Below are 14,150 nucleotides of genomic sequence, written 5' to 3' on the forward strand. Positions count from 1 at the left end.
AACCGGCAACAAGCCGTGTTCGTGCCATGTGAGTGACAACGGCAATGTTGGTGATTGTACATGCAATCATCAACTAGGTACCTAGGTAGGTACCCTTCCAAGGTTCCGTTCCTGTGGCAAACCTGACCACAACCTTTATGACAAACCTTATATACCTCTAATCCTTTATGGTCACATATGTTTTCAGAGCGGGGTAAAGGTACAAGTCCTCATTAGAATATATTGCACCTCGACCTCTCACTCAAGGCAGATCGCCCTTCCTCGCCAATGAGACTTTACCCCGGATTTAACCACCAAAGCAGGCCAATATGCGGCAGTTCACCAAGGCGGGTATACTGCTTCTCTTGCCAGAGTTCGGCAGAATGGGTTAACCAATGACAACTACACAATGGCATGAAGCAAGATTCACGGTTGGTTGCAGTTGTCGATGAGACAGACGTTCATGCCGCGTCTTTATATATGTTGATCTCGGCATATGATGATCGATGCTATGAGCCCGGATGGGAGGCGAAGAGAGACACGACTGGAGTATAAGGGGTTGTCTTACATCACACTCCCTGAGACCGTTCTCCTTTTGCCTTCCTTCTTGGCTTTTAGAACCGTAAACCACCAGCCCGGTACCTTCGACATCTCTTTGCTCCAAGACAGACGCGTTCATCTCACAAAGCCAACCCATCCATCACCATGAAGCTCCAATTCCTGGCCCTTGTGGCCTCAGTCTTCGTGCAAGACACCCTAGCCCAATACGCCACAGCAGCCATGATGCGCTTTCAATGCTCCCAACTCTCCATCGAGCGTCTTGACCCGCTCGTCAACCCCGGCATGCTCCCTTCGACGCACATGCACCAAATCGTCGGCGGCAACTCCTTCAACGCCACCATGACGCCCGTCGAGTATGACCCCTCCACCCAGTCCACCTGCACCACGTGTTCCTTCGCCGAGGACTTTTCCAACTACTGGACGGCCAACTTGTACTTCCGAGCCAAGAACGGAAGCTATAAAAGGGTGCCGCAGATGGTGAACCTGGGACTGAAGGGGCAAGGAGGGATAACCGTCTATTATATCCCGCCGTATGATGGGAAGACAAAAGTTACTGCTTTTAAGCCTGTGAGTTTTACCTACCTACGTACCCTGGCATCATCAAAGCAAGGTGTGTGTGGTGTGTGTGAAGAAGACAAGGTACCTACTGATCGATGTCAAACAGGGCTTCCGCATGCTGGTAGGCGATGCCATGCTCCGGTCTAATCGGGGTATGCAAAGGCAAATCTGCCATCGATGTGAACACAATATCCAGCAGAGTCCGTTTGGCGGTGCGCCCTGCACGGGCGACGACACCGTCACGTTCCCCAACAAGATGTGTCCGGGTGGTATTCGGACTACCATCACCTTTCCTACGTGAGTTTCCCGTTCATCTCGACGCCACTCCCTTCACTAACAACTAACGTGTTGCTAGCTGCTGGGATGGCAAAAATGTCGACTCCCCGGACCACAAGTCGCACGTCGCGTACCCCTCCTCTGGCACCTTTGAATCCACCGGCCCCTGCCCCGCCAGCCACCCGGTCCGCTTACCACAGCTCATGTACGAAGTCATGTGGGACACTCGGCAGTTCAATGACAAGGCTATTTGGCCCGACAAGGGACAGCCGTTTGTGTACTCGATGGGAGACGGGACCGGGTATGGCCAGCACGGCGACTACGTGTTTGGGTGGAAGGGAGACGCGCTCCAGAGGGCGCTGGATGCGCGGTGCAGCGGTGATGGATGCTCGCAGCTCAAGACGCAGACACCAGAGCAGGCGTTGGCTTGTTTCAAGAAGCAGACGGTAAAAGAGGAGACGGAGGGCTGGGTCTCGGAGCTGCCGGGTGGGATGCAGGTAACTTGACAGTAAAGGACGGGAGGGAGGAGAAGGGATGGGAGATAGGACATGTTGATTGATGAAAGATGGGGACCAGCCCTAGTTAGTACCTTTCAGTTACCTTGTATCCAAACCTACATCCAATCTGTACCGCTGTCGTAATGTCATAACGTCGTTAACCGTTCCGTTCCGCCTGCTGTTTCTCACCTGCTCCCGTTCATGGATCGCTTCCATTCCTTCTTGACCTCCTCCAACAACCCATCAATAGTCAACACATCGACCGCTGTGCCCGCCAACGCCTTTGCAACCCTCAGACTCCTCTCAAACGCCAACCTCGTTCCCGCACTTTCCGCAAACCCTGGATTATGGGGCCCTGCCCCTCCCGGCCCCGGCGGTATCTCAAACCCGGGCATGATACTCGGCATCGCATGAGCAATATCGCCCTGGTCCGAACTGGCACCACTCCGCCCTCTCATTTCATCAACATCCTGGTCCTCTGGAATCTTGCTCGGTCCGCCCGCCTCGTTCCCGTCCCCATCCCTTCCTCCATCCCCTTCCTCGGGCACCAGCGGATTGAAGTACCGCGCATAGCTCCTCGCCAACAACCGGTTCGGCACATGATCCTTGTAGGCCATCAGTCTGGTCACCTTGACCTTTGCACCCGTCGCCATCGCACCCGCATCAAAGCACCCCATCACTTTCTCAACCAACGCCTCCAATCGTCTCTGCGTGGCCGCCCTCACCACAAAAATGCCCGCCGCATACGCATGAATGATGTTCGGCCTTGCCCCGCCATCAGTGATGTGTCCCTGGATGATATCAGACGGCATAGTCTGCTGCCTCAACACGCTAATCCCATTATACGCCGTGATCAAAGCGTCCAGCGCATTGACTCCCAGCCACGGCTCTGCTGCGGCGTGTGCTTCCCGACCAAAGTATTCGACCTTGATCCGAATGTAGGCGGTCGTGTGCGTGAGGGCGCAGTCGGGGATGGTGCCGGGGTGGGAAATGAGACTGATGTCGACGCCGTGGTCTTTGTAGGCGCCCGCGGCCAGGAGCCGGATCTTACCGCCGCCGCCTTCTTCTGCCGGAGTGCCGAAGAGGACGACGCGGCCCGGGAGAGAGTAGAGGGAGAGGAGGTGGACGGTGGCAAGGGCGCCGGCGAGGGAGGCGGTAGCGATTAGATTGTGGCCGCAGGCATGGCCGATGGCAGGGAGGGCGTCTGGATTGGGGGTTTGTTGTTAGTTGTGGTCTAGTGTGGAAGTCTGGAACTGGTCGAGGAGATGGGTGCTGGGGTGATGCCTGCTATGGCCAGGCACGGTGGCTGAAGTTGAGAAGGGCCGGGAAAAGAGACACACATACCCATCTCAACGTTAAAGGAAACACAAGGCCCCCGTTTGCCCGTGTCGTAGACCGCAACCCAGGCCGTCTTCATGCCGTACGCCGATCGCGTCACTGTCCATCCTGGCTGCGTTTTCATGTAGGCCGTCAAGGTATAATGGGCAATGACCTCTCCATAGCCGAGCTCAGGTTTGTCGTGGATCTTCTTGTTGATGGGCCACAGCTCGTCGGCGATGCTGTCGATGTAATTGCTGATGTCGTTCAGGAACCGTGGGCGCCGCGCCGCGTTGACTTCTTGGTGGGTGATGATGACAAAGTCGTCGTCTTCGTCCATCTCGGACAGCAGCGTCTCGGTCTGGGTGCTGGAATCGGTCGCCATGATGGACTTTTTTTTGGGATGATCATCGACAAAGATGGAGAACAGAACGGGTAGGGCTGAGAGTGGGAGATGGGAGATGGACACCAGGAACAGGACAAGGACAAGGTCTCGAGGGAAATGAAGTCGCAGTGCTGTTGATGCTGACAGCGAGCAAAACAGTGGACGCCACGTCATTGATACCCTGGAGATCGCTGAGTGGTGGAGGGGGAATGGCCAACCAGGAGCGCTGAGGCCCCTGAAAAAGGTGGGGCAGGAAATAACCCCTCTACACTAAAGATCCCGTCCCTCCATTTCAGCACGTGCTTCCACTGAATCATGGCTTGTACCCCTGACGTCATCTTGGTTACTCCCTGTCCGGACACTCGACGACGACAAAGGTTTATTCGAATATAAGACTCTGGAGCCAAGTCTCAGGAAGTCTCAGATATTCTTGTTTTGCTGACTGGTCTTCTTGGAGCTTCCTCAACCCCATCGGGACGCCATAGAGGTAGAGGTAGTGAGGGCATCTTCACCCAGGCTGTACAGAGGCAACCGCGATGAGAAAATTCTACCTAATTTGAGAGGGTGTTTCAAGTGACGTGATCGCCGCGTAACGCAAGAGACCATTACGGAAGGCGTTGACCAAATTCAAAAGCTGGGGAAATCCGGGAACAACCAACAGGACATCGTCAAATTTCTTGTTGCCGTTTGGTGGCAAACGATTAATCTCCCTCGCAACTGAACCAACAAATAGACTGACTCGGGGACCATAACCAACACTCATTTCCTCAAAGCAGCCCGCAAAAGTACAACCAGCACCATGGCTCTCCATCAGTTCGGCGTCTCGCTTGAGACATACCTCATGGCCAACCCCACACTCAAGGGCGTGATTGTCAGCGCCGTGGTCCTCCACCAACATCACATTCTCTTGATTCAGCGCGCGCCAACAGATGGCTTCCCCAACCTGTGGGAAACCCCCGGTGGCGGAGTTGACCTCGGCGACGAGACCCTCTCCCACGCCCTGGCACGTGAACTCCTCGAGGAGACTGGCCTTGCCCTCAACCATGTCGTGGCACTGCTCGACCAACTCGAGTTCGAAGGAGCGTCAGGCGAAGGGCGATATCGGAAGCTCACCTTTCTTGTGTCTGTCGAGTCTACGCACAGTCTGCAGGAGCACCCGCAAGTTCGTCTCAACTCGACGGAGCACCAGGACTTTATGTGGGTGTCAAAGGACCATCTCCGCATCGGGGTTTGCGGGGGAAAGGAGATCAAGTTTGCTTATCCTGGACAACTTGAAACTCTCTTTGCCGCCTTCGGAGCCGATACAAAGATGCCGACTGGGATGGAAACACAAAGCGCTATGAACGGGACATGAGCGGCAGACATGGCCTATAAGATTATGCCGTCCCTCGGACAACACAACAAGCTTAGGCCAGAGCCCGGAGCCGCGAGCTATCACCGATCTGCGTCCAGACTATTTCTACTTCCAAGATCCGCGTCCCGGATCTACCGGTCCTGGTATCGGCATAGGAAATGCAGATGCAGTATCCGACCCCACTTCGAACCGGGCAGCATACGTGGGAATGTCTTATGGTGGGTGGCAATCTGATGTGGAAACTTTGGTGCATGTGAAAATATAACAGAACGCTCTCCGCGTATGATTCTGCCATTTCACATCTTTTTTGACTCGACTGCAAGCCACAAGCCACTGGGCTTTGTTTTCTGCGATATACCCCCCACCAACCACGTTTAACCACGTTCTCCCTTTCACGTTCCTGAAGATTAACTTTGTTCGATCTCGCCTTGTCCCATGCGGGTGGCTCAGGGGCATGCATCTTTCTTTGTCCTTACAGGTTTCCGGGCGTGGAAAAAAAAAGCTGTGCCTACCAACGGCATGGAGCAAATCGATGACTCTGCATAGGCATCGGACAGGAAATTTCCAAGATGGTGTTGGCAGAATATTTCTAAAACTCTTATAAAACAACGAGCGTAGCCATGTTTCATTCCCTCTTTTTCTTTCCCCAGTCAGCTTCGAACAGTCCACGTCGATCACTCATCTCGATCAAGTTCTTCCAGCCGTCTCACGTCTAAAACCCACATCCAACCAGACAATCTCTGAAACAAAGACACAAATCCCAGACAACATGTTAGCCAACGTCATGACCGTCTTGGGCCTCACGGCCGCCACCCTCACCTCTGCCGCCGTCATCCTTCCCGTCCGCCGCGGCGAATCCATCGCCATCACCCCTCACGACAAGTACTCGTCCTCCGTAGGAGTTCTCGGCTGCAAAATCGACATTAACCGCGTAGCCTACTGGCCCTCGGCCGTCGACTGCAACAACATCTGCGTCCGCGTGACCGCCAACGGCCGCTCCGTCACCCTCCTCAAAATCGACAGCTCCACGGGCGCCTACGACATCAGCTACGACGCCTACGCCTACCTCCAGAACGGCGTCGGTGCCGCCGGCGGAGCAGCCCTCGGTGGCGCCGTCGCTGCTACTTACGAGTTCGTCTCGCCCGAGGAATGCAGGCCGCTTATCAAGACACCTGACGGCAAGTTGCCCTTCACGGCCGCGAACTCGATGAACTTTATCAACTCGTGCCAGGGTGGTAGTTGGGTGGGCCACAACTTTCAGCTTTATAACGTTGCGGATGCCCGGTGCCAGTGGGGCGAGGATGTTCCGTGCAGTTTCCCTGATTTGGCTGTTACCAACCAGCCGGATTGTGGTGCGGGACATGTTTTGGGGATCCAGAAGGCGTTGCCGGCCGAGTATGCTGTGGTGGATATTCCGTATCCTAATTGAGTTTGTCAAGGTGGTTACAGTAAGTTCGCTTTTCTGCCACGGTCTACTACCGCTCATGTACTGACGGCTTATTACAGCCCACGTAAACAACACGAAAGTATAAGCCTTCGAGTCGGCGTCATCCTTGAGTTCGCAGGGCGAGGTCAGCTGGGCATGGAAATCATGAGCGACGAAAGACATACAGCTTCACAGCTTTTCAGCTTTGATTTTTCTTTCTTGATGGATACCATGGGCGGGTTCCCTTACACCAATTTTTCGTCCTTTTTTTTTTTTTCTTTTTTTCCCCCCCTTTTTGGGAGGGATATCTTGGAGAAGTTTGACCAGATCTGGTTTATGTTTTGTCTTGGGTATCTGGGAAATCATTCGAAGCACATGTGCAGGCAGGACGGGTACACTGCTACTCGTTGAATCCCACTCGGAGCTCAACATGATAGGAGGCACAGCGATTTTTTTTTCTTTTGTTTTCCTTTCTATAGACCCTATGGTAGGGGCACTTTTCCTCCTCAAGGAGAACGTTTATGAGTTATGACATCAGCTGCACACTTTAGATGCACTTTTAGACCTCTAGACCAAGAAAAATAGAGTTGTCTACTACACACACACACCTTTTTCCCTTCCATCGGTCTGCTGTGAGCTCGTGGTCTTCGCTGTTCGGATTACATACCTAGGTGTCCGAGATATTTTCTCATTGCTTCAACACTTTACAAGCTTCGTGTTCTTTTAGAAGCTGGCTAGGCTGCATTGCCGTGTTGGTACATGTACCTCTTCCTAGGACATGCAGCCACTTTTTATAGACATACTTGGTGTGATGGGTAAGTTTAATTAGGTGGGTAGGTACTAAACGCATAGTGTCCGTGCAAAAAAGTACCTGACAGGGGGGTTTTTACTTTCGCTCGCGACCACAGTACATGCAGCTCACATCTACACGCAGCTACCACAACTTGAACATTTGGGACACATCATCCAGAACTATTGAAGCACGTGAGAATTCGTAGGTAAAGGTAAGTTCATCTTGCTTTTCTTTCGAGTCATCTTAGGGAGCAAAACATGAACATGGATTGGCACCATTACTTCAAACGTCCCGCGCGCTGGCCCCATCTCGATGGGATGCTTTGTTTCTTTGTTCAACGCGGATGCATCCCCACCAGGCACAATTATCTTTGACGTTCTGAAACTTGGCTTTGTTCTTCAAAACCGCCTTGCCGCTCTTTGTTCCCCATGGGCGGCTCAGGGACTCGTTCTCCCCAAGTGGCTACTTCTGGTCTTTCATGACCCTTTTGATGCAAAATTTTTGCCCAAAAAAAAAAAGAAAAAAAAAAAAAAGAAAAAAAAAAAAGAAAAGAAAAGAAAACGAGGTACTCATCTCTTCTGTGGATTGTCCTTCCCGCAAACACGAATTTGCTACAAAGAAAATAACTGCGAGACATGCCAGAAAACTCTTACTCAAGACCGCGAACTCTATGGACTTTTTGGCTTCTTGCTTGAAACATGCAAGACAACTCGAAGTGCACAAACAGGCATCACTGACACGAAAAATGTAGAGCCGGCCATGTGGAAATGCATTCATATTTCCATCTACCGGAGCCAGCATCAACCATGTGCTGCATCTAACTGTGTCTAGAAGCTCGAATGCCTGAGGATTCTTCCCTAAGCCATCACCATTATCAATTCCTTGTCGAATGCTTCCCTGATTTCAAACTCCCAGAACTCCATGCTGTACCATGTTGATCATCTTCTAGACCGCAACCTTCCGCCTGGCCCTTATAGTACCAGGATGTCATCTTCTGAGCCGAAAACCTCCTCTAACCTCGCCGCGAACCGTGCATGCTGAACTATCATGTCACCCAAGTCGAAGTCGAGAGGAAAGAAGATGTTGACCTGTAACTTTGAAGATCGCCGCCCACTCAGGCCTCAGCAGTTAAGCCTCACCGGGACCCTTTGCCTCTTCCGCGTCACCACTCGGATACAGGATGTTCCAGACATCCTGACCAACCAACTTGTCCTGGCTTCCCAGGGTGTGCGCACACTTGGCCTGGTTGAAGCCACTCTTAAAGTCGGGTGTCTCGCAAATCTCATTATATCCCAAATTGCACTGGGAGTCGTAAATGTTCCACAGCTCGAAATTCTGAGCGACCCAGCTGTTCGGGTGGTTGAGGGCGCAGTTCGAAATGAAATTGATGGACGTTGCAGCAGAAAACGGGAGTTTGCCAGAGGCCGTCTTGATCAGGCCGCGGCACTGGTTGGGATCGACCGTCTTGTACTGGGCATTGAAACCCGCGGAGGGCTGGATATGGTTCTTTTCCGAGGCCGGGTAGCCGGTCTCCAAGTAGTTCCAGTTCTCGAAAGAGATATCGTGGGCTCCGGCGGAGTTGTCAACGCGGAGGAGAGTGACGGAGCGGCCACCGTAGGAAACCTCGATGCAGAAGTCGTCACAGCCGATTGCCTCAGGCCAGTAGGCCATGTGGTTGACGTCCACCTTACAGCCCAAAACGCCAACGGAGGAGCTGTACTTGTCGTGAGGGGTCAGCCAGATGTCGCCGGCAGCGGCTAATCTAGCACTGGCTCGGCCGTCGCTGAAGGTGGTGGTACCGTTAGCAGCTGGGACGGGGTTGGCGATGGCTGCAGCGGTGACAGAGGAGAGGATAGTTCCAAAGAAGGCAAGAATGCCAAAGGAAAAGGTCTTGGGCAACATTTTTCCGGTGGTCTTGGTAGATGCTTGTGGAAGTTGGCTTGGGCTTAGTCTTGCTGAAGGTAGGGAAGATTTCCAGACTGCTTCTCGTTGATGGTGAGGAAGTGTGAAAGTAGAAGAAGTGGTGGGAGAAGGGGAAGATTTTATATCTAGAAGGAAGAAATATTTTTGGGTTTCTGCCGGTGAATAGCGGCTCGCCAAATGCCATTCACCATCGCTGAAGTGGTTCAAACGAGACGAGAAGGTTTTCAGTGAAGAGAAGACCTGGTGAAGGGACCAGTTCAAGGTTGGCAGGATACATCTCGGAGCCCCAGGACCAAAAACGTTGGGAGTCATCCCCGAGTTCAGACGACGGCAGCATCTGAGTGAAGGGATAGTTCCGTTGGTATTATCCGAGGGCACTGTCTTGGGGATGGAGATAGGAGCAACTTTGTGCAAACCCACGACATGGCTGGTCGGGACGAAGAAAAGGGACTTTGGTGAGCATGTTTGATCCGATTGATCGTGCGCAATTCTAGCCTGCCGCATGGCACATAGCTGTGAAATTCGAACCGTGAAGTCATGTAAGGATGGAGGCGACTGGATTCACACCCAGCTCGAGGTTGTTGGGGGATCCTAGATGCCTCAGAACCTCCTCTACCACCGTCAGAATATTAATGTTCTGAGATGGGTACATGGGAGTGGTTCAAGTCGAGGAGTAATCGAATTGGAATGTTTGTCATGTATGCAAAACACAAATGAAAAACCCAAGTGGTATTTATTCGTCTTTCCCCGGTGGTGGTGGCATCGATGAAAGCGCAAGAATTGAAAGCGCATCAATCCGCATTCTACATGAAACAACCCCTCCCACATTTTCCAGCACTTCTTCACTGTTGCCTGGTACGTAGCTTCACCCAGTCATTTTCTTCCGTAAAGAAGGAGGAAGGACGCCGAGTAGGACCAAGCGAGGAAGTCACGATCACGCAGAAAAGAGATTGGCCGAAACGGTTTATGTCATTTCCTTTTCGGCAGGAGCCAGTATCTACATTGCGGCTACCATCGGGGAGCATCTGCACCATGGTGCTCAATCCCTGAAATCTACCTCTATGAACTTTTGAACTCCTCTATTCCGTCCACGAACTCCCAACTTTGAATGACCCTTCGCCAACCAACCCCGTGCACCCATGGTGATCGCTCATGCCGAACATCGAAACCAAACCTCCTCCCCATCCGACCCATCCGTTCTGAACGCCATGGTATCTAAAGGAGAAAAGGAGATGTGCTTCGAATCGGTGTGGTGCGCACCGGAATTGATGTCCTGTCGCTTAAGGAGCATCAACAACATCACCGCGGGGGTAAAGAATGTTCAAGACATCCTGACCTTTCAGGACATCGCTTGAGCCGAGGGGATGCGGGCAAGTGGCCTGGTTTGCACCAGGTGCGAGAGTACAAAGCTCGTTAAAGCCGTGGTTGCAGACGGGGTCGGCGATGTTCCACAGCTCGTAGTTGTTGCCAACCCAGGTGTTCCGGCCGGCGCTGCATGAACTGACAAAATTCATGGAGTTCGCAGCAGTGAAGGGCAGCTTGCCCGAAGACGTTTTGATGAGGCTGCGGCAGTTGTCGGCGGAGACGAACTTGTACTCGGCAGAGAAGCCACCGCCAGGCTCGATGTGGCCCTTGACCGCCGGGTAGCCTGTCTTGAGATAGTTCCAGGCGTCAAAGGAGATATCGTACGCGCCTCCAGATTGATCGATCTTGAGTAGGGTGACCGAACGACCGTTGGCAGTGACCTCGACGCAGATCTGGTCGCAGTCCACGGAGGAGGGCCAGTAAGCGACCCTGTTGGTGTTGACCTTGCAGCCCAGAACGCCAACTGAAGACGAGTATTGATCGTGGGGGGTGACGCTGATAGCCGAAGCAAGCTCGATGCCGGTAGTGGCAAGGGCGAGAATGACAGACTTGAAGGACACCATCTTGTTGGTTCTTGATGTTGCGTGGCTTTGGGGGAGTGATTGTGACAGTCTGCTGCTTGTGAAAGATGAAGCAGGACGGAGTATGCTGCTCTGGGTAGTCGATGGTGAGGAAATAAAAACAGGAAGAAGTGCTAGAGAAATGGGAGCTTTATATAGAGATATGGAGGATGAAGAGGAGGAAGATCCAGGCCATCTATTCCATTGGGGGCCCACCCCAAAACCACAACGGCCTCGAGGTCCATTCACTACCTATTGCTTCTCATCTTAAAATACGTGCGAGTGAATGGAACGCAAACGGATCAGAGCTGGGCGGTGGGCCCTTTTTATCGCTTTTCGAGACGACAAGAAAAGGCGGAGACTCTCGCAGGTGACTCCCAGGCCGACCGTTTGCCGTCACTCCTCAACAGATTCACGGCATCGTCTCCACACGGCACGGAACACTCGTTGTCTGTTTGGATAGCATACCGCAAGGAAGTACGATGTAAGGTTTGTTGTGCTTTGCAGAGCTTCAAAGTCAGAGTTGCTGTGTTTGGGGTGACTGAAACTTCCCGCCGTCCACACAGCTGGTAAAGGGTGTCAAATAAATTGTAAAGTGCCCCGTAGCGGATTGCAAACTAGAGGTTTGCCAAGACCGCAAGTCATTGAGTTCAAACAGCCAAATGGTCATGGCTGCTAAATTGTTCTAGAAAAGGTATAAAATGAGCAAAATTTCCCGTCCGCAGCTTCAGACGAAAAGGTTCACCGCCCAGGTACTGCGGAAGTGTGTTGCCTTCATCCTGCCGTGGAAAAACCCAGCCATGGAGAATACCATTCATTGGCACGGAACCTGCTCTGGTCTGGACTTGGGACGACCCCAGCCGTTCTTGAAGTCATGAGATGAATTCGCGGAAATCAACATGTCTCCTTCACTAAAGAGAATGCGTTTGAACCTTCAACTTCATTCAGGTGAATAGGACTGGAGTATCCGTAACGAAATTAACGTCCTCTAGATATAAAATCCCCTCCTCTCCCAGGCTTTCTCTTCCTTCCTCCTTCTTCCACACCCACCAGCAAGCAAGCCTTCGTCTTTGCCAGTACCTGAAACATCAACAAGTCCACACCGCGACCAATAATCTCAGATCTTTTCGAAAACACCCCCTTCAAGTTTTCTACAACGTCAAGATGTTCGGACAAGTCAAGATTTCCACCCTTCTGGCCCTCGGCGCCTTGGCCTTACCTGCCCTCGCCTTCCCCCAGAACGCCGCTTCCGGTGCTCGCAATGCCATGGCTCCCGCATCTCCCATGGCCTCGGGTAGTGTCCTCAGCACTAGCAACGTGAACGGCAACAACGCTCTCCTGGGCAAAGTCTCCATCACACCCCACGACAAGTACTCGTCGTCCGTTGGCGTGTTGGGCTGCAAGATCAACACGAACAGGGTCGCCTACTGGCCCAGCACCCCTGACTGCAACAATGTTTGCGTGAAGTTGTCTTACGCAGGTCGCTCGGTCCACCTTCTTCAGATCGATGCGTCGGGCGGCGCCCATGATATCTCTTACGACGCATGGAACTTCCTTAAGACCGGCCACTCCGTCAAGGAACCTGGCCAGGCTGTTGCCGGCGGTGGCTTTGAGGTTGACTTTGAGTACGTCTCCGCTAACGAGTGCAAGTCACTCATCACTGACGGCACTGGCAAATTGCCTATCGCCGCCGCCAACGGCCTGAACTGGCTCACCTCTTGTCTTGGTGGCTCGTGGGTTGGAAACAATTACCAACTCTACAACATCCAGGATCCCATTTGCCATTACGGCTATGATGAGAAGTGCAGCCTTGCCGCGGGTTCGAATCAACCCACTTGCCCTCACCAGCTGGGCGCGAACCCCAAGCTCGACAACCCTAGCGACCACAAGGTGGTCAACCTCCTGTACCCCACCGGTCAGGAGGAAGTTGCCCCCTAAGCGCCCGGGTCCAGCTATCAGTCACGGCCGTGGTCATTCGTATATGCGACGGTAGCGTCTTCTCCTCGTTTCTTTCGGTTTTTGTCTCGCGGGAATATATCGGCAACGATAGAGGGACATGGTTGTGCTGGAGTTCGAGTCGGTTAGGGTCTGGATTCTTTGCTGGACTGGGAAAGGAAGAATTAGTCTAGGAACAAGCAGGAGTGGTCAGAAGAAAATAGTTTGGGAGTTCAATGGTACACACAACAATCAGAAGGAATTTTAGTGCAGTCCCCGACTTTTGGGTCCGGGAATGGGTGTGAGAGGATGATGAATCTGGATCAGCCAGTAGTTAGATCCCAAGAGACACTCGCAAATAACGTCACCAAAACAACTTCCAACTCGTGCCTTCCAATGTCAAAAAGTGAAATCGTTGACAGCCATCGTAGAATCGCGACTTCCTTTTCGCTTGCTTTTGTTTTGCACGTTTGGACTTGTACCTACGTAATCTCCACATCTGTCACAGAAGCAATCTTGACAGAGCATTGAGGCAGGTGCCAAACATCTGCAATGACTGGCAATGTCGCACGTTGAAATTGGGCCCATGATTTGAAGGTAACTGAGGAATCTCGACATCAAATGTCACCACATCGTCCGCAACATACACAGAAGTATCCCCTCTATCTTTTTCTTCGAAGGAGAGACTGACAGAAAACGTGCGTCCACAATGATAAACTCCTTCACCACCACTGCCACTAGCCGTTCTGGGGAGTCTGATAGATGACAAACCCGGAGCTTCAATCGTTCATCAAACTGCAGTGCTGTTAGAGCCAAACGACGGGCGCAGTGATTGTCTTGCAGCAAAACCTTCCAGTTGTCACCAAGCGATGGAGATATACAACGAGTAAGATTTTTGATCCCACAAACAGGCATTCCAGACGAGTAGGTCTTGCAGACAGACGGCCTCTCTTGTGCGATGGGCGGAGTCTGTCCGGTGCTCGTGGTAAACGCCCCATGGCTGCCTGGCGTTGAGGTAAGCCCTTCACTCAACATGTTCTCCTCGTCGTGACCTTCTTATCTCTTCTTTTTAGATTGGTTGCGGTGATTCATCAACAAGGGGACGTCTATCACCCAAAAACTTTCTCATCTAAAGAGTCCAGATGGCGGATTATGAAGCATTGAAGGGTGAATGAAGGCTTCGCCGTTTCCAAACCTGTTCACTCAACGATCTCATCTCAA

General features: G+C 52.4%; 7 protein-coding genes across 7 annotated transcripts; 4 read left to right on the forward strand and 3 right to left on the reverse strand.

The window, feature by feature from the left end:
* Positions 1–436: 436 nt before the first annotated feature.
* B0T23DRAFT_154407 (uncharacterized protein) lies at positions 437–2,049 on the forward strand. Its single transcript, XM_062832602.1, has 3 exons — positions 437–1,107; positions 1,205–1,395; positions 1,454–2,049. The coding sequence occupies exons 1-3, from the start codon at positions 685–687 to the stop codon at positions 1,878–1,880; spliced, it is 1,041 nt and encodes a 346-aa protein (XP_062693480.1). The 5' UTR covers positions 437–684; the 3' UTR covers positions 1,881–2,049.
* B0T23DRAFT_442913 (uncharacterized protein) lies at positions 1,569–3,573 on the reverse strand (the record flags this gene model as incomplete). Its single annotated transcript, XM_062840837.1, has 2 exons — positions 1,569–3,075; positions 3,216–3,573. The coding sequence occupies 2 exons, from the start codon at positions 3,571–3,573 to the stop codon at positions 2,057–2,059; spliced, it is 1,377 nt and encodes a 458-aa protein (XP_062693481.1). The 3' UTR covers positions 1,569–2,056.
* Positions 3,574–4,193: 620 nt separating this feature from the next.
* On the forward strand, positions 4,194–4,953 carry B0T23DRAFT_154448 (NUDIX hydrolase domain-like protein). Its single transcript, XM_062832604.1, has one exon. The coding sequence runs from the start codon at positions 4,373–4,375 to the stop codon at positions 4,925–4,927; it is 555 nt and encodes a 184-aa protein (XP_062693482.1). The 5' UTR covers positions 4,194–4,372; the 3' UTR covers positions 4,928–4,953.
* Positions 4,954–5,542: 589 nt separating this feature from the next.
* Positions 5,543–6,637, forward strand: B0T23DRAFT_154442 (uncharacterized protein). Its single transcript, XM_062832603.1, has 2 exons — positions 5,543–6,375; positions 6,434–6,637. Exon 1 carries the CDS (start codon positions 5,697–5,699, stop codon positions 6,354–6,356), a length of 660 nt encoding a protein of 219 aa, XP_062693483.1. The 5' UTR covers positions 5,543–5,696; the 3' UTR covers positions 6,357–6,375; positions 6,434–6,637.
* Positions 6,638–8,274: 1,637 nt separating this feature from the next.
* B0T23DRAFT_405004 (uncharacterized protein) lies at positions 8,275–9,048 on the reverse strand (the record flags this gene model as incomplete). Its single annotated transcript, XM_062838956.1, has 1 exon — positions 8,275–9,048. The coding sequence occupies one exon, from the start codon at positions 9,046–9,048 to the stop codon at positions 8,275–8,277; it is 774 nt and encodes a 257-aa protein (XP_062693484.1).
* A 1,301-nt stretch (positions 9,049–10,349) lies between these two features.
* Positions 10,350–10,997, reverse strand: B0T23DRAFT_429228 (uncharacterized protein; the record flags this gene model as incomplete). Its single annotated transcript, XM_062840181.1, has 1 exon — positions 10,350–10,997. One exon carries the CDS (start codon positions 10,995–10,997, stop codon positions 10,350–10,352), a length of 648 nt encoding a protein of 215 aa, XP_062693485.1.
* Positions 10,998–12,158: 1,161 nt separating this feature from the next.
* B0T23DRAFT_316798 (uncharacterized protein) lies at positions 12,159–12,932 on the forward strand (the record flags this gene model as incomplete). Its single annotated transcript, XM_062834957.1, has 1 exon — positions 12,159–12,932. One exon carries the CDS (start codon positions 12,159–12,161, stop codon positions 12,930–12,932), a length of 774 nt encoding a protein of 257 aa, XP_062693486.1.
* Positions 12,933–14,150: the final 1,218 nt, after the last annotated feature.

This window comes from Neurospora hispaniola, assembly GCF_033458365.1.
Source record: "Neurospora hispaniola strain FGSC 10403 chromosome Unknown B0T23scaffold_4, whole genome shotgun sequence".
Classification (NCBI taxonomy): Eukaryota; Fungi; Ascomycota; class Sordariomycetes; order Sordariales; family Sordariaceae; genus Neurospora; species Neurospora hispaniola.